Source organism: Callithrix jacchus, chromosome 12 (genome assembly GCF_049354715.1).
Source record: "Callithrix jacchus isolate 240 chromosome 12, calJac240_pri, whole genome shotgun sequence".
In the NCBI taxonomy this organism is placed as follows: domain Eukaryota; kingdom Metazoa; phylum Chordata; class Mammalia; order Primates; family Cebidae; genus Callithrix; species Callithrix jacchus.
In genome coordinates this window covers 98,148,397-98,165,413 of record NC_133513.1, presented here as the reverse complement: position 1 = coordinate 98,165,413, position 17,017 = coordinate 98,148,397, and the positions used below count along the sequence as shown (strand labels likewise).

General features: G+C 40.6%; 1 protein-coding gene across 1 annotated transcript in view; it reads right to left on the bottom strand.

Annotated features, from left to right (window-relative positions):
• The window catches only part of SORCS3 (sortilin related VPS10 domain containing receptor 3), a 609,733-nt gene that overhangs the window by 114,109 nt on the left and 478,607 nt on the right, over positions 1–17,017 (bottom strand). Inside the window, exons 8-9 of the mRNA XM_002756582.7 lie at positions 11,194–11,283; positions 2,887–3,066 (exon numbers count right to left, since the gene is read on the bottom strand). Of these exons, the coding sequence (XP_002756628.3) occupies positions 2,887–3,066; positions 11,194–11,283 (270 nt within the window). The remainder of the gene's footprint in view (positions 1–2,886; positions 3,067–11,193; positions 11,284–17,017) is intronic.

Below are 17,017 nucleotides of genomic sequence, written 5' to 3'. Positions count from 1 at the left end.
CGCCCTCATTCTTGTCCCTGACGAGCTTCTATTCCACACAGTTAGCCTGGCTAGCTTACTTTCTCACAAATCTGCACCATCCATTCAGTCCTTGGCTCATTCCATTCCTACTTCTACACACAAATAGTGAAGAAGCCTCCTACTTCTTCATTATTTCCTCCCCAAAAGAAAATGATAATCAGAGTGGTAATGCTGAGAAAAAGAACTGGGCGTGTACAGCTCATCCCCACACCCCTGCCCCTCTTTTAGGATCTGCTGGCAAAGGTCACATCCTTTGTACATCAATGCTGTGGTGTCATAGGAACAGGCTTCTATAGGACAATCTTTGATTTATCATTTCTGCCAGGGACTGAATGGATGAATTCAATTCTGGGGTACGGTATTATCAGTCCCACTTCCTTGTGCATAATTTCTAAAAGCAATAAAGCTGTGCTTGCTACCCATTTGTCTCACCCTTTGTTGCTGTCCTAATTGGTTCAAGCATTGGCCAGGCAAATAAGGAACTTTGTTTACTGACCCCCTCAAAACCCAATAAACTAGACTGCAAACTCTCTGAAGGTAAAAACTATGTCATAACTCTCCCGCCTTCCTCATGGGCTTGAACTCAAAGTACGGGTGTGATCAATCCGAAAATTGAATAGAAAACAAGATCAAGAAAGCTGTTTTTATTTTTCGTAAAGTTGCCCTGTCTGTTATGTCTTCTCTGTAGATGCAATGACACCATTTTTTTTTCTTCAGTAAGGCTGAAAACACAAGACCAACTTCAGTGGAAAGAAAAAAAATTATAGGTATCTGGGCACATTCTTCATTTTGATTCATGCTTCATTTCATATCATGGTGTCTCACTGTTGTAAATGAACAAGGAGTTTCAGGCACCCCTTCCTAGAAAAAGAGCAGCATAGTGGCAAACTCACCCACTGTACAAAGAAGATCAGTGACACCAGAATTTCTTGACTGCAAGGTTATCTGCAGCAATACACCTCCCTATTTGGGTCTGATCACAGGGACATGAATAACAGTCTTATCTCTATGGCTTTACTTGTACAAACAGAAACTTGGAATGGCCTCCGTCCTGGGAACATTAATCCAAACCCTCCCACAAGATGTGACTTATTATCCAATAACAAAGGTGTATTTCTGCCTCCTGGTATGATTAGAGGCATAGAAATGTAGGCTTCCCAAAGGTATTTACTCCTCCTAGTCATCTCTACTAGTCTCTATATCTTTATGAAAAAATCTGGAACGTTTCCCAAACTGGGACCTTGTTGTTTAAGGGAATTATTTCAGCACTTATCAGTTACTCTCTAAGAAATCAGGGTATTTCTATTGATTTTGTTTTCTACCCAATGACATTCACTCCTTGTTTTAAAATGTACTTTGATTTGCCCAATGCCTTTATGTTATCATCTCTCTATCTAACAGAACAGGTACAATCTTAAATATTTCCACCACTCTCAGTGTATTAGTCCATTCCCACACTGCTATAAAGATACCACCTGAAGAAAAGAGGTTTAATTGACTCACAGTTCCACATGGCTGAGAAAGCCTCAGAAAACTTACAATCATGGTGGAAGGCAAAGGGGGAGCAAGGTATGTCTCATATGTCTTATATAGTGGCAGGAGAGAGAGAGGGAGCAAGGAAGTTCCACACTTTAAAACCATTGGCTCTTGTGAGAACTCACTCACTATCATAAGAACAGTGTGTGAAAACCACCCCTATGATCAAATCACCTCCCACCAGGTCCCTCCCTCAACTCATGGGGACCACAATTAGAGATGTGGGGTAGGGACACAGAACCAAACCATATCACTCAATAACTGAGTAGCCAACTTAGATACCAATTTAGGGCTGCTGCTGGAACTTGGACAGGCACTGCTCAGAGACCACCATTGTAAAGCAGAAGCTCATGCACTTAGCCTTGTGTTCTGAAAGCCACTCCTACTCTTCAATAGGAAAACCCACAAGGGAACAGCTCACCCAGCTCTGAGGCCACCACCCAGAATAGACACGTATCTCTTTCTATGAATGATCTCAACCATCACAGTCTTTATGGGTGTGGCCAATGGTTACCAGCGAATATTGAATAATGAGATACACCTTCACTGCTCAACTCAATCCTTCATATATGGGTGGTCAGTCAAGTTCCTTTACTGGGACCAGGGCTGTCAAAGGTCACATACTGTCACTATAAAAGGCACCATATCTTTTAGGTCACTGAAAGTAGTTCTGTCTCTCTCTCTCTCTCTCTTTCTCTCTCTCTCTCTCTCTTCAATTACTACATGGAGTCACTTGGTTTCCTAAGTAAATTATTCTTTAGTGATCATATTTTTTAACAAGCTCAATATACATGACACACTCATGTCAAGGCCAATTTTTTATCCTGCACAGATGTTGGCATCTGGTGGCATCTTAGAAAAACTTTCATTTCCACTATTGATATTCACTTTTATTTTCCTATAAAATTTGATCATAAAACAGAACCTTCCAAATAATTTGAGGCACATAAATAGCATTATTCCCTCCATTCAGGGTCGACACAAGCAATATAGCATTTACAAAGCGATTTAAAAAATCATGTGCCTTAATTTCTGTCGGGTAATCCATTGTTTATACATACAAGAATACTAACTTTATTGACTTGGCCACCACACTAGACACATCACATCCATCATCTCTTATCCCACAACAATCTCCTTAGGCAAATATTTTACCTCTATTTTACTGGAATTGAGACATATAGAAGTTAAGTCCCTTGCCCAAAGTCACACAGTTGCTAAGTGGTAGAGCTGGAATCTGAACCCAGAACTCCAGTGCTTGTGTTTATACCATTAAAACTCATGAAAAAGAGAGGTAGATCCGAGGGAAGGGCAATGTTGGCTACATACCTCATACAATTCTATGATGATGTTTCCCATTAGACCTCTGCTGCTTTTGATGTTCTCCATGGCCAGAGTGAAGTAAATCCCACGCGTGTCTGAGATGTAGAGGTTGTACGTGTCATTCTGGTTCCATTCTTGGACTGCTGCAAATACTTGGTTCTCATCTGTACTGATGATGTGCATGTCCTGAAAGAAGATAGAAGGCTTATAAGGCAGCAGATCGCCATATCTCTCTGCCCATTGGAATGCCAAGTAATTACTATGACTTATGAAATTGCTGAGAAAAAGTTTGAGTTATAGGCAATGTTAAACAATGCCATGCTGAACCAAGGCTATAAATTATGAGCTTCATGATTTTTGTTCCTTGCTAAGTGACAGCAAAAGGGTGTAAGGGGCTTTGGTTGATATCATTTCCCATGGCTTCCAAGGATTCATCTACTTTCACTTTTTATTTGTATACCTAAAATCTAAGAGTGCCAACGGAGACAGTCAGCCTTGCCAAAGGAAGCTCACGCATGCAATGAAGACAGAGCCCATCTTGTCACCAGATATTCATTTATGTTTTTAGATTCCGTAGTATGGTGGTTTACACACTTTACTTTAGAATCTTCGGAGTCATGAGGGTTGTAAGAATTGTGGCATGAAGGTATAACCAATGAGTGGGGCTCTAGACCTGCAATCCTGTTTCAATCAGAGCAGAACCAACTGCATCTGCTGTAAACACCGGAGTTCTGTGCAATATTTTAGAAGTAAAAGGTAAGGGAGGTTCTGCTGCCAATAAAATTATATTGAAGATTACTATACAGAGAAAAGGATACTCGACCTGGAATTTAATGTTCTGAGTCAAAAGTAAGCTGCATGATGCTGAATGTGTCAGTCTCTCTGAACTTTAGTTTTCTCGCCTAGTGAAGAGGTTCAGCTACCAAGAAATAAATCTATTTGGGTACTATTCTAAATCATCTAAATGTTTTTTTTTTTCAATTCAAACTGAAAATAATTTTGTGAGGGGGTTGGTATGATTATTTCCATTTTACTGAAGAGCAAACTAAGGTGCCCAGAAGTTTACCAATCTGTTCATGGCAGAACCAGTTTTTGAACCTCTGTGGTCTGACTCCAACCTAATGAATAGTTTCCAGTCATTTGGATATACAACCTCTAGATTAGAGATTTCAAACTGATGACTCATGAAGTAAATATGGATCACAAATGTTTAGTTGGCCATATTCTATACTGAAAACCAGAGTCTCTGGTCTTTCAGGTGGAGTCAGGACCCTGAGTTAGGATCTCAGCCCTCTATATCCATATGTTCTTATGGTCGGCCACTTACACACTGATGTTAACCTCCTGGTTCCTGACATCACTTTAGTTTTAATCCTGGACTGGATCATCATTTTTTAATCAAAAACATCTTAGAGACAGGGTTTTGCTCTGTGTGGATCATTTCTAAAATCAAATCTAGTAGTTTACAATTCGAAATAATTTATAAAAGCCAGTTTGCCTATCTAGGTAGGCACTGTACAAAGATTATTGTAAACTTCAGCCCTTACCTAGAGAACGCACAAAGTCAGGAGGACATGTTGACTTGGATAATCATTTGCCAAAAATGGAAGTAGTTAAAAAATGCATAAACATACGATATATACTCCAAAGAGTAATAGATAGCAGAAAGAAAGGCAACCTTGTTGCTAGGATAGAAAGCACTGGTAAAAGGCTGATGGGTGATTGGAGCTGACAGTAACTTAATAATCAGGCAGGGTCTAGCCTTTACTGTGTTTGACCAACCTTTCCCAGGAACCATTTCAAGTAAAAAGAAACAGCAATGTCTGTAATGTCAGCACCACAGAGAGCTCCTCCAAGATGATTTATAAAGGAGTAAACCCATTTGATTTGGACAACCTGGAGGTGAGAGAAGTAGAAAAGCAAGTTCTGGATCTTTTTATTGAAGATTCTTTATCAAATCTCAGCCTCTGGCCTTGAAGTCTCTAGGTCACCTTGACTAAGACCTCACTTGCTCATTTGTGCTTACACACCTTGTAGAATTACAGGTTCCTGCTGAGCTGCTTGAAAATGGAAAGGAAGCTTACTCTTAAAAACCATGTGATGAAATCGTGTTGTGTTGGTGTGGAATGAATGCCCAAGAACTCAGTTGGAGGGGAAATCGCAGCTGCAGGAAATACGAATTAAATTCACTTACCCTGTTAAAAATGCAATAGAAATGCCTGGTTTTTCCCAGATGTTTTGGTCATAAAAATGAATGAGCTAAGTTATTTTAGACTAAACTAATGTAAAAGAAATGGGGAAAGAACAACTTAAAACACCAGGGTATGGTCAGAATTAGAGGCAGCCAGGTTCACTGTGAGTGCATTATTAGGTTAATGCTGTCCTGAGGCTATGTCACTAGAGTAAGACTGCTTTCTGTATCCAGAATTCTGAGAGCTAACAAGTGACATTACTAAGATATAAACCTACAACTTAATTTAAACCTAATCTTAATCAAGAAGCTAACTTTTAAACACTGTATCAGTGGGAATATAATTTGGTGTGCATCAAAATGACCTAGCAATCTTCATAGCATGCAGACTTGTGCCGAGAACATTAACCTAAAATGCATATACAGCAAACCCGGCTGCCTCTAATCCTGATCACTGCCTGAGATTGTAATTCAGTATATCTGGAGTAGACCCTTAGATTCTACCATCTGAACAAGCCCTCCAGATGATTCTGGTGCATGTAAATCCAGGTAATCACTCACTCTGAAATACTCAGAAATATATAACCTCTGTCTAAATAGGTCTTTATGGTTGAATGGGGTCAATCAATAGTAACTAGAACATTCAGTCTTCAAGAACAAAGAAAAGCATAGTTAAAATTGGTCCAATAGAGACCTGAACAATAATTAAGCTTATTTCTTGAAGTGAGTTACCTCAATCTAGCTCCAAAACATGTGTCATTGCCTTGTTGATCCTGAGAATATGCAGGAAAAAATTTGGTGATAAATAGAGAAATCCAAGGAAGGAAAATGCGATAAGAGTAAATTTAGGCTGGGACTTTACTAAACTTGGAATTGGAAAAGCATCAGACATAATCACATACACATTTATATTTGGAAAGCAATTATAAATAGCATTCCTTGTCTGCCCTGCCAAGACAATAATTTGGGAGAGTTATGGTTGCTTTTGAAAACGAAAACCTGTGACTTCCTAGGTGAACAATGGTGAGAACGCTTCACTGTTATTGAAGCATTTTATAATCTGGGTCTAATGTAATTTTATTCATTGTAATAAATACCCATGTTGTTAAGCATCTGCCATGTGTCAGATAACGGAAATACAGAGAGAAAGAAAAAGCAAAACCTCTGGTAAAGAAGATAGCTTCTGATGGTGGAGACATCACATACTCTAGTGGCCTTTATCAAATTTGACTAAAGTGACTATGTGCCATGATAGAGGTGCTAAAACTGGTGACTGGCGTACAGATGCTTACAGGTGACAATGAGGATGGCATGGTCAAGGAAATGTATGGGAATCTGTATAGCTTAAGAGCAGTTTTTCTCTGAAGGAGGTGAGGCAGTGAGGGGCTACATCATAAGGGGTACTATGGCACACCTAACTTTTACCCAAAGAATAGCACAAAACTATCACAAGATTTTAAGCAAGAGAAAGGCATGATTAGAATTGGTCAATACAGAGATTTGGTTAGAGAGGACAGGGATTCTTGCATGAGCAAATTAATTGTGAAAGCACTGTGAAGAGGGACTTAAGAAGGGCAATGCTAGAGGCAGGGAGAAAGGCTTAAAAGGTCATGGCAACAGTCCAGATGATAACTCATGAGGGCCTGAACCAAGAAAGCCGGTTCTCCAAGAGGTCCCTAGGAGACAGACTTGTGAGATAGTAAGGAGTTAAAATCTACAGGGGGAGAAGGGAGTAGGACAAATACACAGTGCCTCAGATATGTGACTTATAAGACTCTGCTTTTCCTTTATAGCACTCAATACAAGTATAATTAAATAGTCTCTTATGTAATTATTTGTTTGATGTCTGTCTCTTTCATTAGATTATAAGATCCCAAAGAGCACAAACCATATCTTGTGATGTATCACTTTATCTCTGATATTCACCAGAGTATCTGGCACATGGTAGACATCCAACAAGACTACGGAATAAATAGAGTACATAAGTAAACATAAGAGAGAGATGGGATATGAGGACTATAAGATGGAGACTAGAAGCTTTATTTCAGACTTGTTAAATGGGATCTTTAAGAGGGTCCACATCAAATAGGCAGTTAGATATGTTGTCTAGAGCTCAATGGAGAGAAATGGGCTGGGGTTGTAGATATAGGAGTCACCAATATTGAAAAAAAGTGAGGGATGAAGTCACACAGGAACCATGCAGAATCAGGAAGAACTTGGAAAACCAACCTTCAAAGAGTAGTAAGAAGAAGGGGATCCAGAAAAAAAATCATTTAAAAAATACTACCAAAGGGAAGATTATCAAGTATGAATTATTTTTGTCAGTGTGAAATGTTTCGGAATGGTGAAAAGCAATAAAGATATAGAGGCATCTATTGGATTTCAAATGCAGGTGGCTACTGTAGCAATGGCTAGTGATTTTTAGTGACATAGATGGATCTAAAGGCAGAGAATATATAGCAGAAGGTTGAAGAGTGAATAGGAAGAGAGAAAAGAGATTAGAATTATAGCTAACTCCTTAAAAAGTGTGGCCATGACACAGCAGTGAAGGATAAATTAGCATTTGGGGAAATGTAAAAACTAAGGAAACAAAAGGTTAATATCACTGTCATTATCATTATAATGAATTTTCTAAGACATATTTCCCTTTCCTCTCTTCTGTTATTCAGAATGGAATTAACCATATTCTACTGTCAAATAAAAAATGAACCCAGACTTAGGTAAGAAGAGATTTTATTTGAAAAGACTTGCAATATCTGCAAGCACCTTGGAGTGAAGGCACAAAAGAATTACTTTTATGGGGAAAAGTAAAAGAAGACTAGAAAGAACCGGGTGTGAAAAGTAGGGTGAGCAGGTGGCATGACTGAGCAATTGAAGAGGAAATTATTTTCTTTGGGGTCAGGTGATTCTCGGAAGGCCTGTTGAAGGGGGCTGTTTCTCATTGCCATGCTTGCTTCAGCTCCCATTGCTTACAGAAGCTTAAGAGTTGGTCAATGTTCAGGGGCTTGGGGAAGGAGAAAGCTAGTTTTAAGTCTGAGCAAGTCAAATTATCAGGCATTTTGTCCATATTGACCAGTAGGACAACATTTTAGCAAATCATTTGTGAGACAAAGAATGGGAATCTGGTCTTGTTATAGGTAAACAAGGCAGACATCTGAGTCTTATCAAGTCATACTGAGAAACAGGGTGTGCAATAAACCATTTCCCAAACACAAAAGGGTGGAGAATTTCTTAATCTTGGTTGTTTTCCAGGAGCACAGGTCTCAGGCAAAGAACACTTTCAACCTGAATCCCTTACGGAAAGAAACAAAAATATTTTCTCTTGTAGAAACAATTTATTAGAGTAGTAAGTTAAGAATAAGTCCAGAATCTGAGACAAAAGAGGATATATCAGGCTCAGGGTGGTAACGTGAGGGTTTAAGGCAATATTTAGTCCAAGGTGAGGAGGGAGGGTGAGAGGAGGGAGAACAGCAGAAAAGATAACTTGAAGATTGAACTTAGTACCTGGGTAGTAAAATACTATGTACCACAAACCACTGTGACACATGTTAACCTCTGTAACAAAAGGCTAGGATGTGACCCCATTATGGACACTGATCAGGGCAGGTTAAGAGCCTCAGTATTATTTCCTCCCAGACCAAAACTGTTCCTTCGATTTGTTGAGCACTTTACACTTGACCAGCATGAGCTATTCATTAAATCCTCTCAACTCTGTCCAATAATATTATCTCCATTTCACAGATATGGAGACCTGGGCTCATGGATAAGTAAGTGGCAGAGCTGGAATAAAAGCTCAGGGTTTCTGCTCATAAGTTCACCTGTCTTTTCTCTAGGTTATCTGCTCCCTGTCACCTGCCCCATGCCCTCCGCTGCTGCGTGCTTTTCACACCTATTAGACTGAGAGCACCAACCTGATGCCCAGGGACTGAGTAATGGAGGGCTCAGCACAAGGCTGGGGCTCCCAACAATCCTGCTCATTATTAATGGCACTCATTTTATTCTCTGCCAAACACTCCAAAGCCATGGAGTGCCTCAGGAGGGCATATTCTGAACATGTAAGCTGGGATCAGAGGTGCGAGGGCAATGATGACAGGGAGCTTTTCCATGCCTTTGTTTCTAAGCAAGTCACCTAAAAGCATCAACGATACTGCATGGAACAGCACCAACTTGCTTAAAAGCCATTTCCATTTTCAAACAATGAAAAGAACCAATATTCCTCCACCCTCTCTGTCCCCACCTCTTCAGCTTTGACTATGAAAACCTGGGCCAGCACTGGCCAATCAAGGAGATCAATAACCATCCAGCTATTTTCACAGCAGCCTTCATATTAATGAGAAGCTGCTCTGGATGAGGCTCTATAAAAGGGGCTGAGTGGATGGCACTCTACCACAAAATTGCCTCGGGGTTGCTAATCATTAATGGAGTGTTCTGTGGCTGCGATCAATTCAGGGCCCCATTTGTCCCCACCTGCAGCCACACAGTCCAGAGGAGTGAATGGTTTGTTTTCCTTAGAAGGTTAAAAATACATAAAATATGCAACACACAGAGACAAAATAAACTCTACCTCAGGGAGATTTTCTCATTTGCTAGGCTTAGAAACATGGAGACTTTCAGGTTACTGCAATGGGTTATTCTCCTTTAGAAAGAGTGTAACTGAATTTCCCCTTTCAAATCTTCTCCAAGCTGGAATACCTCTTTCCTGTTTGGGTTTAGAATATCTGATGGGTACATCCTGAAAACACAATACCACACAATGGTCCCATAAAGCTAATCAGAGAGAGGGTATAGAAAAGGAGAAATTGGTTTCCATGGCCCATGAAGCTGCTTAAGATGGTTTCTACTGACCTTATCAGCCTCTCTGCAATCTAGGCTCTCAACATGGCTTTTTGATTTGTTGAATGAACTGTGCTGTCTCTTAAAATCCGGCTATGCACATGTTTTCTATCAGCTTCTCCCCATCTTGTTTGCAGAATTAACTCCTTTATTTTTCTTATATCAGCTTAAACATCACTTTTACTAGGAAACTGCCCTCAGTACCCATAGTCAACAAAAACCACCTTTTATGCCAAGATGGCCTTTGAATTTCTATAACACTCTCATACCTACCATTGCTTATTTAGTGTCTTTTTTACCAGAATATGAGATCCACGAAGGCAGGGACAATTTGTGTCTTATTCACCCTCTATTTACAGAGTTAGTTCACGGAGTAAAATAATGGAGAAAGAATAGTTGAACAGATGCATAAAAGACTGAATAAATACATGAATACATAAACGCATAAATTAATTAATAAATAACAACTTGGGGTAGGAAATTATCCACTTTCTCATGCCACAATTTCTCTACCTCTGTAATCATTTAGCCTTTCATAATGTTTCTTAGCACTAGCTTAGAGTCCCAAGTCTTTGCAACATTATACTTGATATGTGTCCATCCTGAGATTTTACTTCTTTGTAGCCTCATTAAATGATGCATTTATAACCTGTACATTTTCACACTGAGATTCTAAGGTCCATCTCCCTCCAGAAGCCAATGTTCACAAGGAATGGGGGCCCCAAAGTAAGTTTTATGATTTTTCAGTAGAAGAGTTAAAATGCCAACATTTGATATTAACATTCTATTAATTTACTCCTTTTTAATTACTCACAGTGGGAGGGGAAGTAGAAACACAGGCAGCACATTTCTATTTAGCCTTAATATGTGGAGAGAAGCAAGAAAACCACCAGACTTATCTGTGCACTTTTAGAGACACTCATATAGGATCTGTTCACCTGCCTGAGTTTGGCCTTCTATTTGGTGACAAAGCCCTTTTCAAAAGAGAGAGCCCCTCAGAGGAGATTCCAAAGCTAGTGTTCCTTTCATTACTGCCCCTGGAAAATGACCCAAGGTTTTACCAGACCTTTGAGTCACAGAAATCAAAGCTCTTGGCTAGTACCCAGGTGAGACAGGAATACAGAATCCAGGTTGTGCACCATTAGGGGAGGCCAAACTACGAGGTGGTGAGTCAGTCTAAATGCCAAGTCTTCCAAACAGATCAAACCTCCCAGTAGCCCAACAAGGAAGCCTCTCCAACCCTCCCTTTGCCTGGAGGAACCCAGGACCACTGGTGGTGTGTGCAGTACCTTTGGCAATGAGTACTTAGGCAGCTTTATCTGAGCAAAGGTCTCTCTTCGATAAGACACGTAGTAGCTGGCTCTTCCACCAGTTGTTACCTAGATTGTGGGGGAAAGACAAAGAGATCAGATGGGGCCACAGATCATGCACAAGTTGGAAAGTATTAGCTCTTCTATCAACAACCACAGTGGGTTTGTAATTACCTTTTAGAGAATATTCCTTGCTGGCTTTGGGTCTCTAACCCCATGGCACTCTGAGTTGCTCCATTGCCTAGTGCTTAGACCACAGGCGGGCAATTACAACAATCTTTCCCACTGGCAGACATTCTTCTTCAGAACAGGAACTAACTCTATTTGGTCTGCACATTATACAAACCTAGTAAGAATTTTCAACTAAAAACAGAGAAGCTATCAATGTGGGTGATATCCGTGATCTATTTATTTTGTCTTTTTGAATTGTTTATTAATTCATTCCAACCATAACACAATTGTCAAATGTACTTTTTCCTGATCTGAATAATTAATATTGTTCAAAGCTCTCATTAGCTTGAGATGTAATCTCACCTCTGATCTAAGCACAAATCCATGCATTGAGCAGATATTTATTGACTCTTTCCATGTACAAGATACTTAAAAACATCAAAAACTAGAAGAAGAACTCCAAATTTGAAAATCAGAAATCCTGGGTTTGAGTCCCAACTGTTATCCTTGGGTAAAAGGTTGAGGTACAAGCCCTGTAACCTCACTTGTGAAAGGATAGATTCTTAGTGGGGGCAAAGTGGAAACCACTCCAAGAAATGGTCCTCTGGCCAGGATCTGCTGAAAAGCCCTGCCAACATGGCACAGCTCTGCAGATGGCTGCTCTCAGCTCAATTATTCTAGCTCAGGGGAAATTAATATTCACAGGAGAAGATAACATGGCTTGTTCAGAGAAAATAGCAGAACAACAATAGCAACCAGGCTGCTGCGCTGAGGAGGCAATTACTCCAGGCACATGCTCCATTCTCACTAAGGTCCAAGCACAAACTGGAGACAGGCCAGTCCTCCTAGTCTGATCCAAACTTGGCAGCCAACCACAGGGCCTGCTGGGAGCAGAAGAGCTGTAACATCTCTACTGAAGCCACCCATCTCTCCTCACCCGGGGAGATAACATCTCCTACAGCTACCCCTTGCTCTGCACAGATCGGAAGCCCACAAAGCATGCACCACATGCTGCCAGGTAGAGCAGATGTCTGAGTCAGCATGAAGGCAGAAACCTGGAATAAAAACTTGGTGCAAAGGCTTATGCTGTGAACCAAGAGGAGCAATTGGTTTTCTCCCTAATGTTCATGGAGAAACATCCATTTTTAATTACCATCATTCTTTCCTTGTATTTCAGAACTTTAAAACTCTTTTATTTTGATATGACATCTGTTCTGAATCTATATTGTTCTGTGTTGGTTTAGAGGTGGGTGTTGCTATATTAAGATCAATAGGTTGCTAGGAAGTGTTTTTCCTTTTCCAAATAAGTCTCAAGTGCATAAAATGTCATGCTTGGATCTGAACATACAGGCATCATTAGTCCTCACATGACTGTATTTACCTGTTTAATTTGGTTTTACATTTAATTAGAAAACCAAAACATCTAAACATACCTGCCAAGCCAGAACCTAGATCAATAGATCTGAAACTTCAGCATGCATCAGAATCATCTGGAAAGCTTGTTAAAACTCAGACTACTGGGGCCCATCTGCAGCGTCTCTGATTCAATAGATCTGGCTTGAAGATCAAGAATTTTCTTTTCTAATAAATTTCCAGGCGATGCCAATACTGCTGGTCCAAGAACCACACATTGAACACCTCAGAACGAGTCTTTTAACAACAATTTGCATAGACCTCTGTGCTCCTCACCTGCCTGGAACCCCCACAACCACCAACTCTCTCTCAGATGTAGATGTTTCTGAATTCTGTGTTTATAATGATGAGAAAGATGTTAGTTTCCTATTTAAATTTGAGGTAAAATTCACATACTTTTAATGATTTTCAAGTGTACAATTTGATGTCATTTAGTACATTCACAGTGTGTGATCCAGCCAGACCCCTATTTAGTTCTAAACCATTTTCATCACTGCCAAAGGAGTCCCTATATCTGATGACAAAGCTTTTACACCCCCAAAATATATCCTCTGGTCACCTATCATATGCTTAATAACCATCTCTGAACCTCACCAAGCACGTTCTTGAGAAAGTAGACCAGCATCTGAGAAGGCAAGTCCCATCCCTGAATGCTGGCCAGAAATCATCAATTAAAAGGAGCTTCTCCTTGGAAGATTCAGCTGCCTCCACAGGAAACAAGATGATAGCACCGCTCATCCTCTTATCAGAAGTCCAGGGCAAGGCTGGATGCACTGGGGTTTCCAAATCACCAATTGCCAAAAGAGAATAGTGGTCCTTTTGATAGCATGATCAGCCCCACAGACTTGAGAACGCATCCTCTCATGGCTGTTATAGCCCTGCACAAGCATAGACTCTCTTGTAAGCTCACACACAACCCAGGAAAGTTTGTGCTTTGGTAAATAATGAAGATAGAAATTATACTTTAAATGCATTGTTGAATGGTCCAAAACATGAAGGGGCTACAAGAAGGCCACAGAGCCCTGTGGTCTCCAAGTATCTCTGATACTACAGTAACTTCCAGAGGTACCAAGCTTGATCCTACCAATCTTCTTTTGTCCTGTGTCATTCTCTGTACTTGTCAAAATCCAACTGATGCATTAAACCCCAGTATAAATCCTAAGAGTTCATGGGAAGGGTTTTTTGAATGCTATCAATTCATTCTAATTTCCCCTATCTCTCAATTACTGAACTTTGTTTTTTTGATTTCTATAGCACTTTCAACATTCACTCTCATATACAACACACACTCCTATAATTATTCTTCCATAGCTTATTACAAGGTTGTGACCTACTTCATTCCTAGGCAATGCTGGTTCTATGGTTTGAATGTTTGTGTCACTTCTCAAAATTAATGTTGAAAATTATTCCTCAATGCAACATTATTAAGAGATGGGGCCTTAAGGACATGAACTGGAACATGAGGGCTATGCCATCGTGAAGAGATTAGAGAAAACTAGCTAACCCTCTTTTTTCCCTTTCATCCCTTCTGCCATGTGAGGACACAATGTTCAAGGCAACATCTTGGAAACAAAGACCAAGCCCTCACCAGACACTAAACCTGCGGGTGTCTTGGTCTTGGACTTCCCAGCCTCTACAGATGTGGGAAATAAACTATCTAGTCTAAATCATTTTGTTATAGTAACAGAAATGGTCTGGGACAGAAATTGGTACTGAATTGGTATTGGTATTGCTATAATAAATACCTAAAGATATAAAAGTGGTTTTGGAACCAGGTAATGAATAAGTAGGAACAGTTCTGAAGTGAATACTAGAAAAAAAAAACCCTACATTGGATTAAACAGAGCATTAAGGGCAACTCTGGTGAGGGCCCTTCTTCAGAAGAAGAGGGAGGGGAGCTGCAGAGAGAACTTAAGTCTTCTTAGAAATTACTGACCTGGTCATGAACAGAATACTTGTAGAAATATGTATGGTAAGGGCAATACTGTAGGGGTCTTAGATGGAAATGAGGAGTAAGGTGTTGAAAATTAGAGGAAAGTCCATCCTTGCTATAAAGGGGCAAAAAAAAAAAAAACTTGGCTTAATTGTACCTGTGTCTAATGTTTTGTCGAAAGCATAAATTGTAAGCAATGTACTAGGATATCTGGAATAACTATCAGAGCAAAGTATGGAGGGTGCTGCATGGCTTCATTTACAGTAAAACACAAGAAGAGAGACATGAATTAAAGACAGAGCTTACAATTGAAAGGGAAACAGAACATAGAATGGTATGGCGGATTTGGAAAATTTTCAGCCTGGCCATGTAAAGTTTAAAAAGGCAAGTCTGAGAGAGAACACCAAGGGTGTGGCCAAAGGACCATTTGATAAGGAGATTAGTATAGATAGAAGGCAGCCAGATGCCATTCATCAGAAGAAATGAAAGAATGTCCCAGAAGGCATGCCAGAGATTTTACAGGCTGCCATGCCCATCACAGGCCCAGAGTGCCAGGACCTTGAGGGCAGAACAATTTGAAGGGAGAAGCCAGGCTCCCATGGGATGTTGGGGCTCTGTACGGTACCACCTCAAGCCTCTCTGATTGCCACATTTTGGTGCAGCACTCCTTGAGCAGCTGTGGCTCAAGCAAACCCAAGTTTGGTTCAAGTTGCTGCTCTGGAAGACACACACAATAAACTTTGGCAGCATCCACATAGTGGTAACTTTCAGGCACACAGAGTACAACAGCTATGGAAGCAGGACTACCTTCACTTACATTTCAAAGGATGACCAAGAGAGTCTTGGAGCCCAGGCAAAGAACAGACATAAGGGTAGGGTTGTAGCAGAGTCTTCGCTAGAGCAATGCCCAGTGGAGCCATGAGGACAGGGCCACTGCCCAGAGTCCCCACTAGGGCAATGCTTAGTGGAGCTGCTGTGAAGGGGAAGCCTCCACCAGACCCCAGACCTATAGGTGCAACACTAGACTGGGAGAGCCACAGGCATGGACTCTAACCTGTGACAGCTAATACATGTGCTACAACTAGCCAAAACCATGGGTGCAGAGTACCTTAGAGCCTTGGAGACCCAATCCTCACCCCAGGGTCTGGAAGGTGGGACATGGAGTGAAAGAAAATTATTTGTAAGCCTGAAGATTTAAGGTTGTTGGCTGGGTGTGGTGGCTTACGCCTATAATCCCAGGCCGAGGCAGGAGGATCATGAAGTCAGGAGACCAAGACCATCCTGACCAACATGGTGAAAGCCCATCTCTACTGAAAATACAAAAATTAGCTGGTGTGGCAGTGCATGCCTATAGTCCCAGCTACTTGGGAGGTTGAGGCAGGAGAATTGCTTGAACCCAGGAGGCAGAGGCTGCACTTAGCCGAGATTGTGCCACTGCACTCCAGCCTGGGCAAAAGACTCCATCTCAAAAAAAAAAAAAAAAAGAACTGTGAAAAATAAATTTCCATTGTTTATAAGCAGAAAGGGACTGAGACAGCTGGTCTTCTGGCAGATAACCAGTGGATACATAACAATAAAAATAATAAGACCATCATTAATTGAGTGCATCTACCATTCTCCAGAACTGCACGTAGCCTTTATGAAAATTATCTAATTTAATCCTCATAACAACCCTACAGAGGCTATGAGGTTTTGAGTGCCTTATCCAAGATAAGACAGATTCGAACCTCAAAAAGTTTGGCTCTAAGCCTCTGCTCCTCCTCCTGCAACTATGAAGAATACTCTGTCCATCTTTCTTTTTCACTGCAATAACACAATAGATTACCTTGATTCCAACATCTTCTGTGAAAAACTTTTCAAAATCTCTGTAATTGCATGCATGTATGTGGTTTTGTTTCTTTGCATTGCCAGGAAATCTGTTTGACACTGGTGCAGTATTTTTTAATTTTCAATTTTATTTTATTTTGTAAGACAGAGTCTCACTGTCACCCAGGCTAGAGTGCAATGGTGCAATCATGGTTCACTGCAGCCTTGACCTCTCCAGCTCAAGCAATCCTCCCACCTCAGCCTCCCAGGTAGCTGGGTCTACAGGCCCAAACCACCATACCTGGCTAATTTTATTTTTTATTTTTATTTTTTGTAGAGACTGGTTATCCCTCTATTGCTCAGGCTGGTCTCAAAGTGACCAAAGCAACTCCTGGGTTCAAGCAGTCCTCCTGCCTCAGTCTCCCAAAGTGTTAGAATTACAGGCATGAGCCACTGCATCTACGCTGGTGCTATATTTTT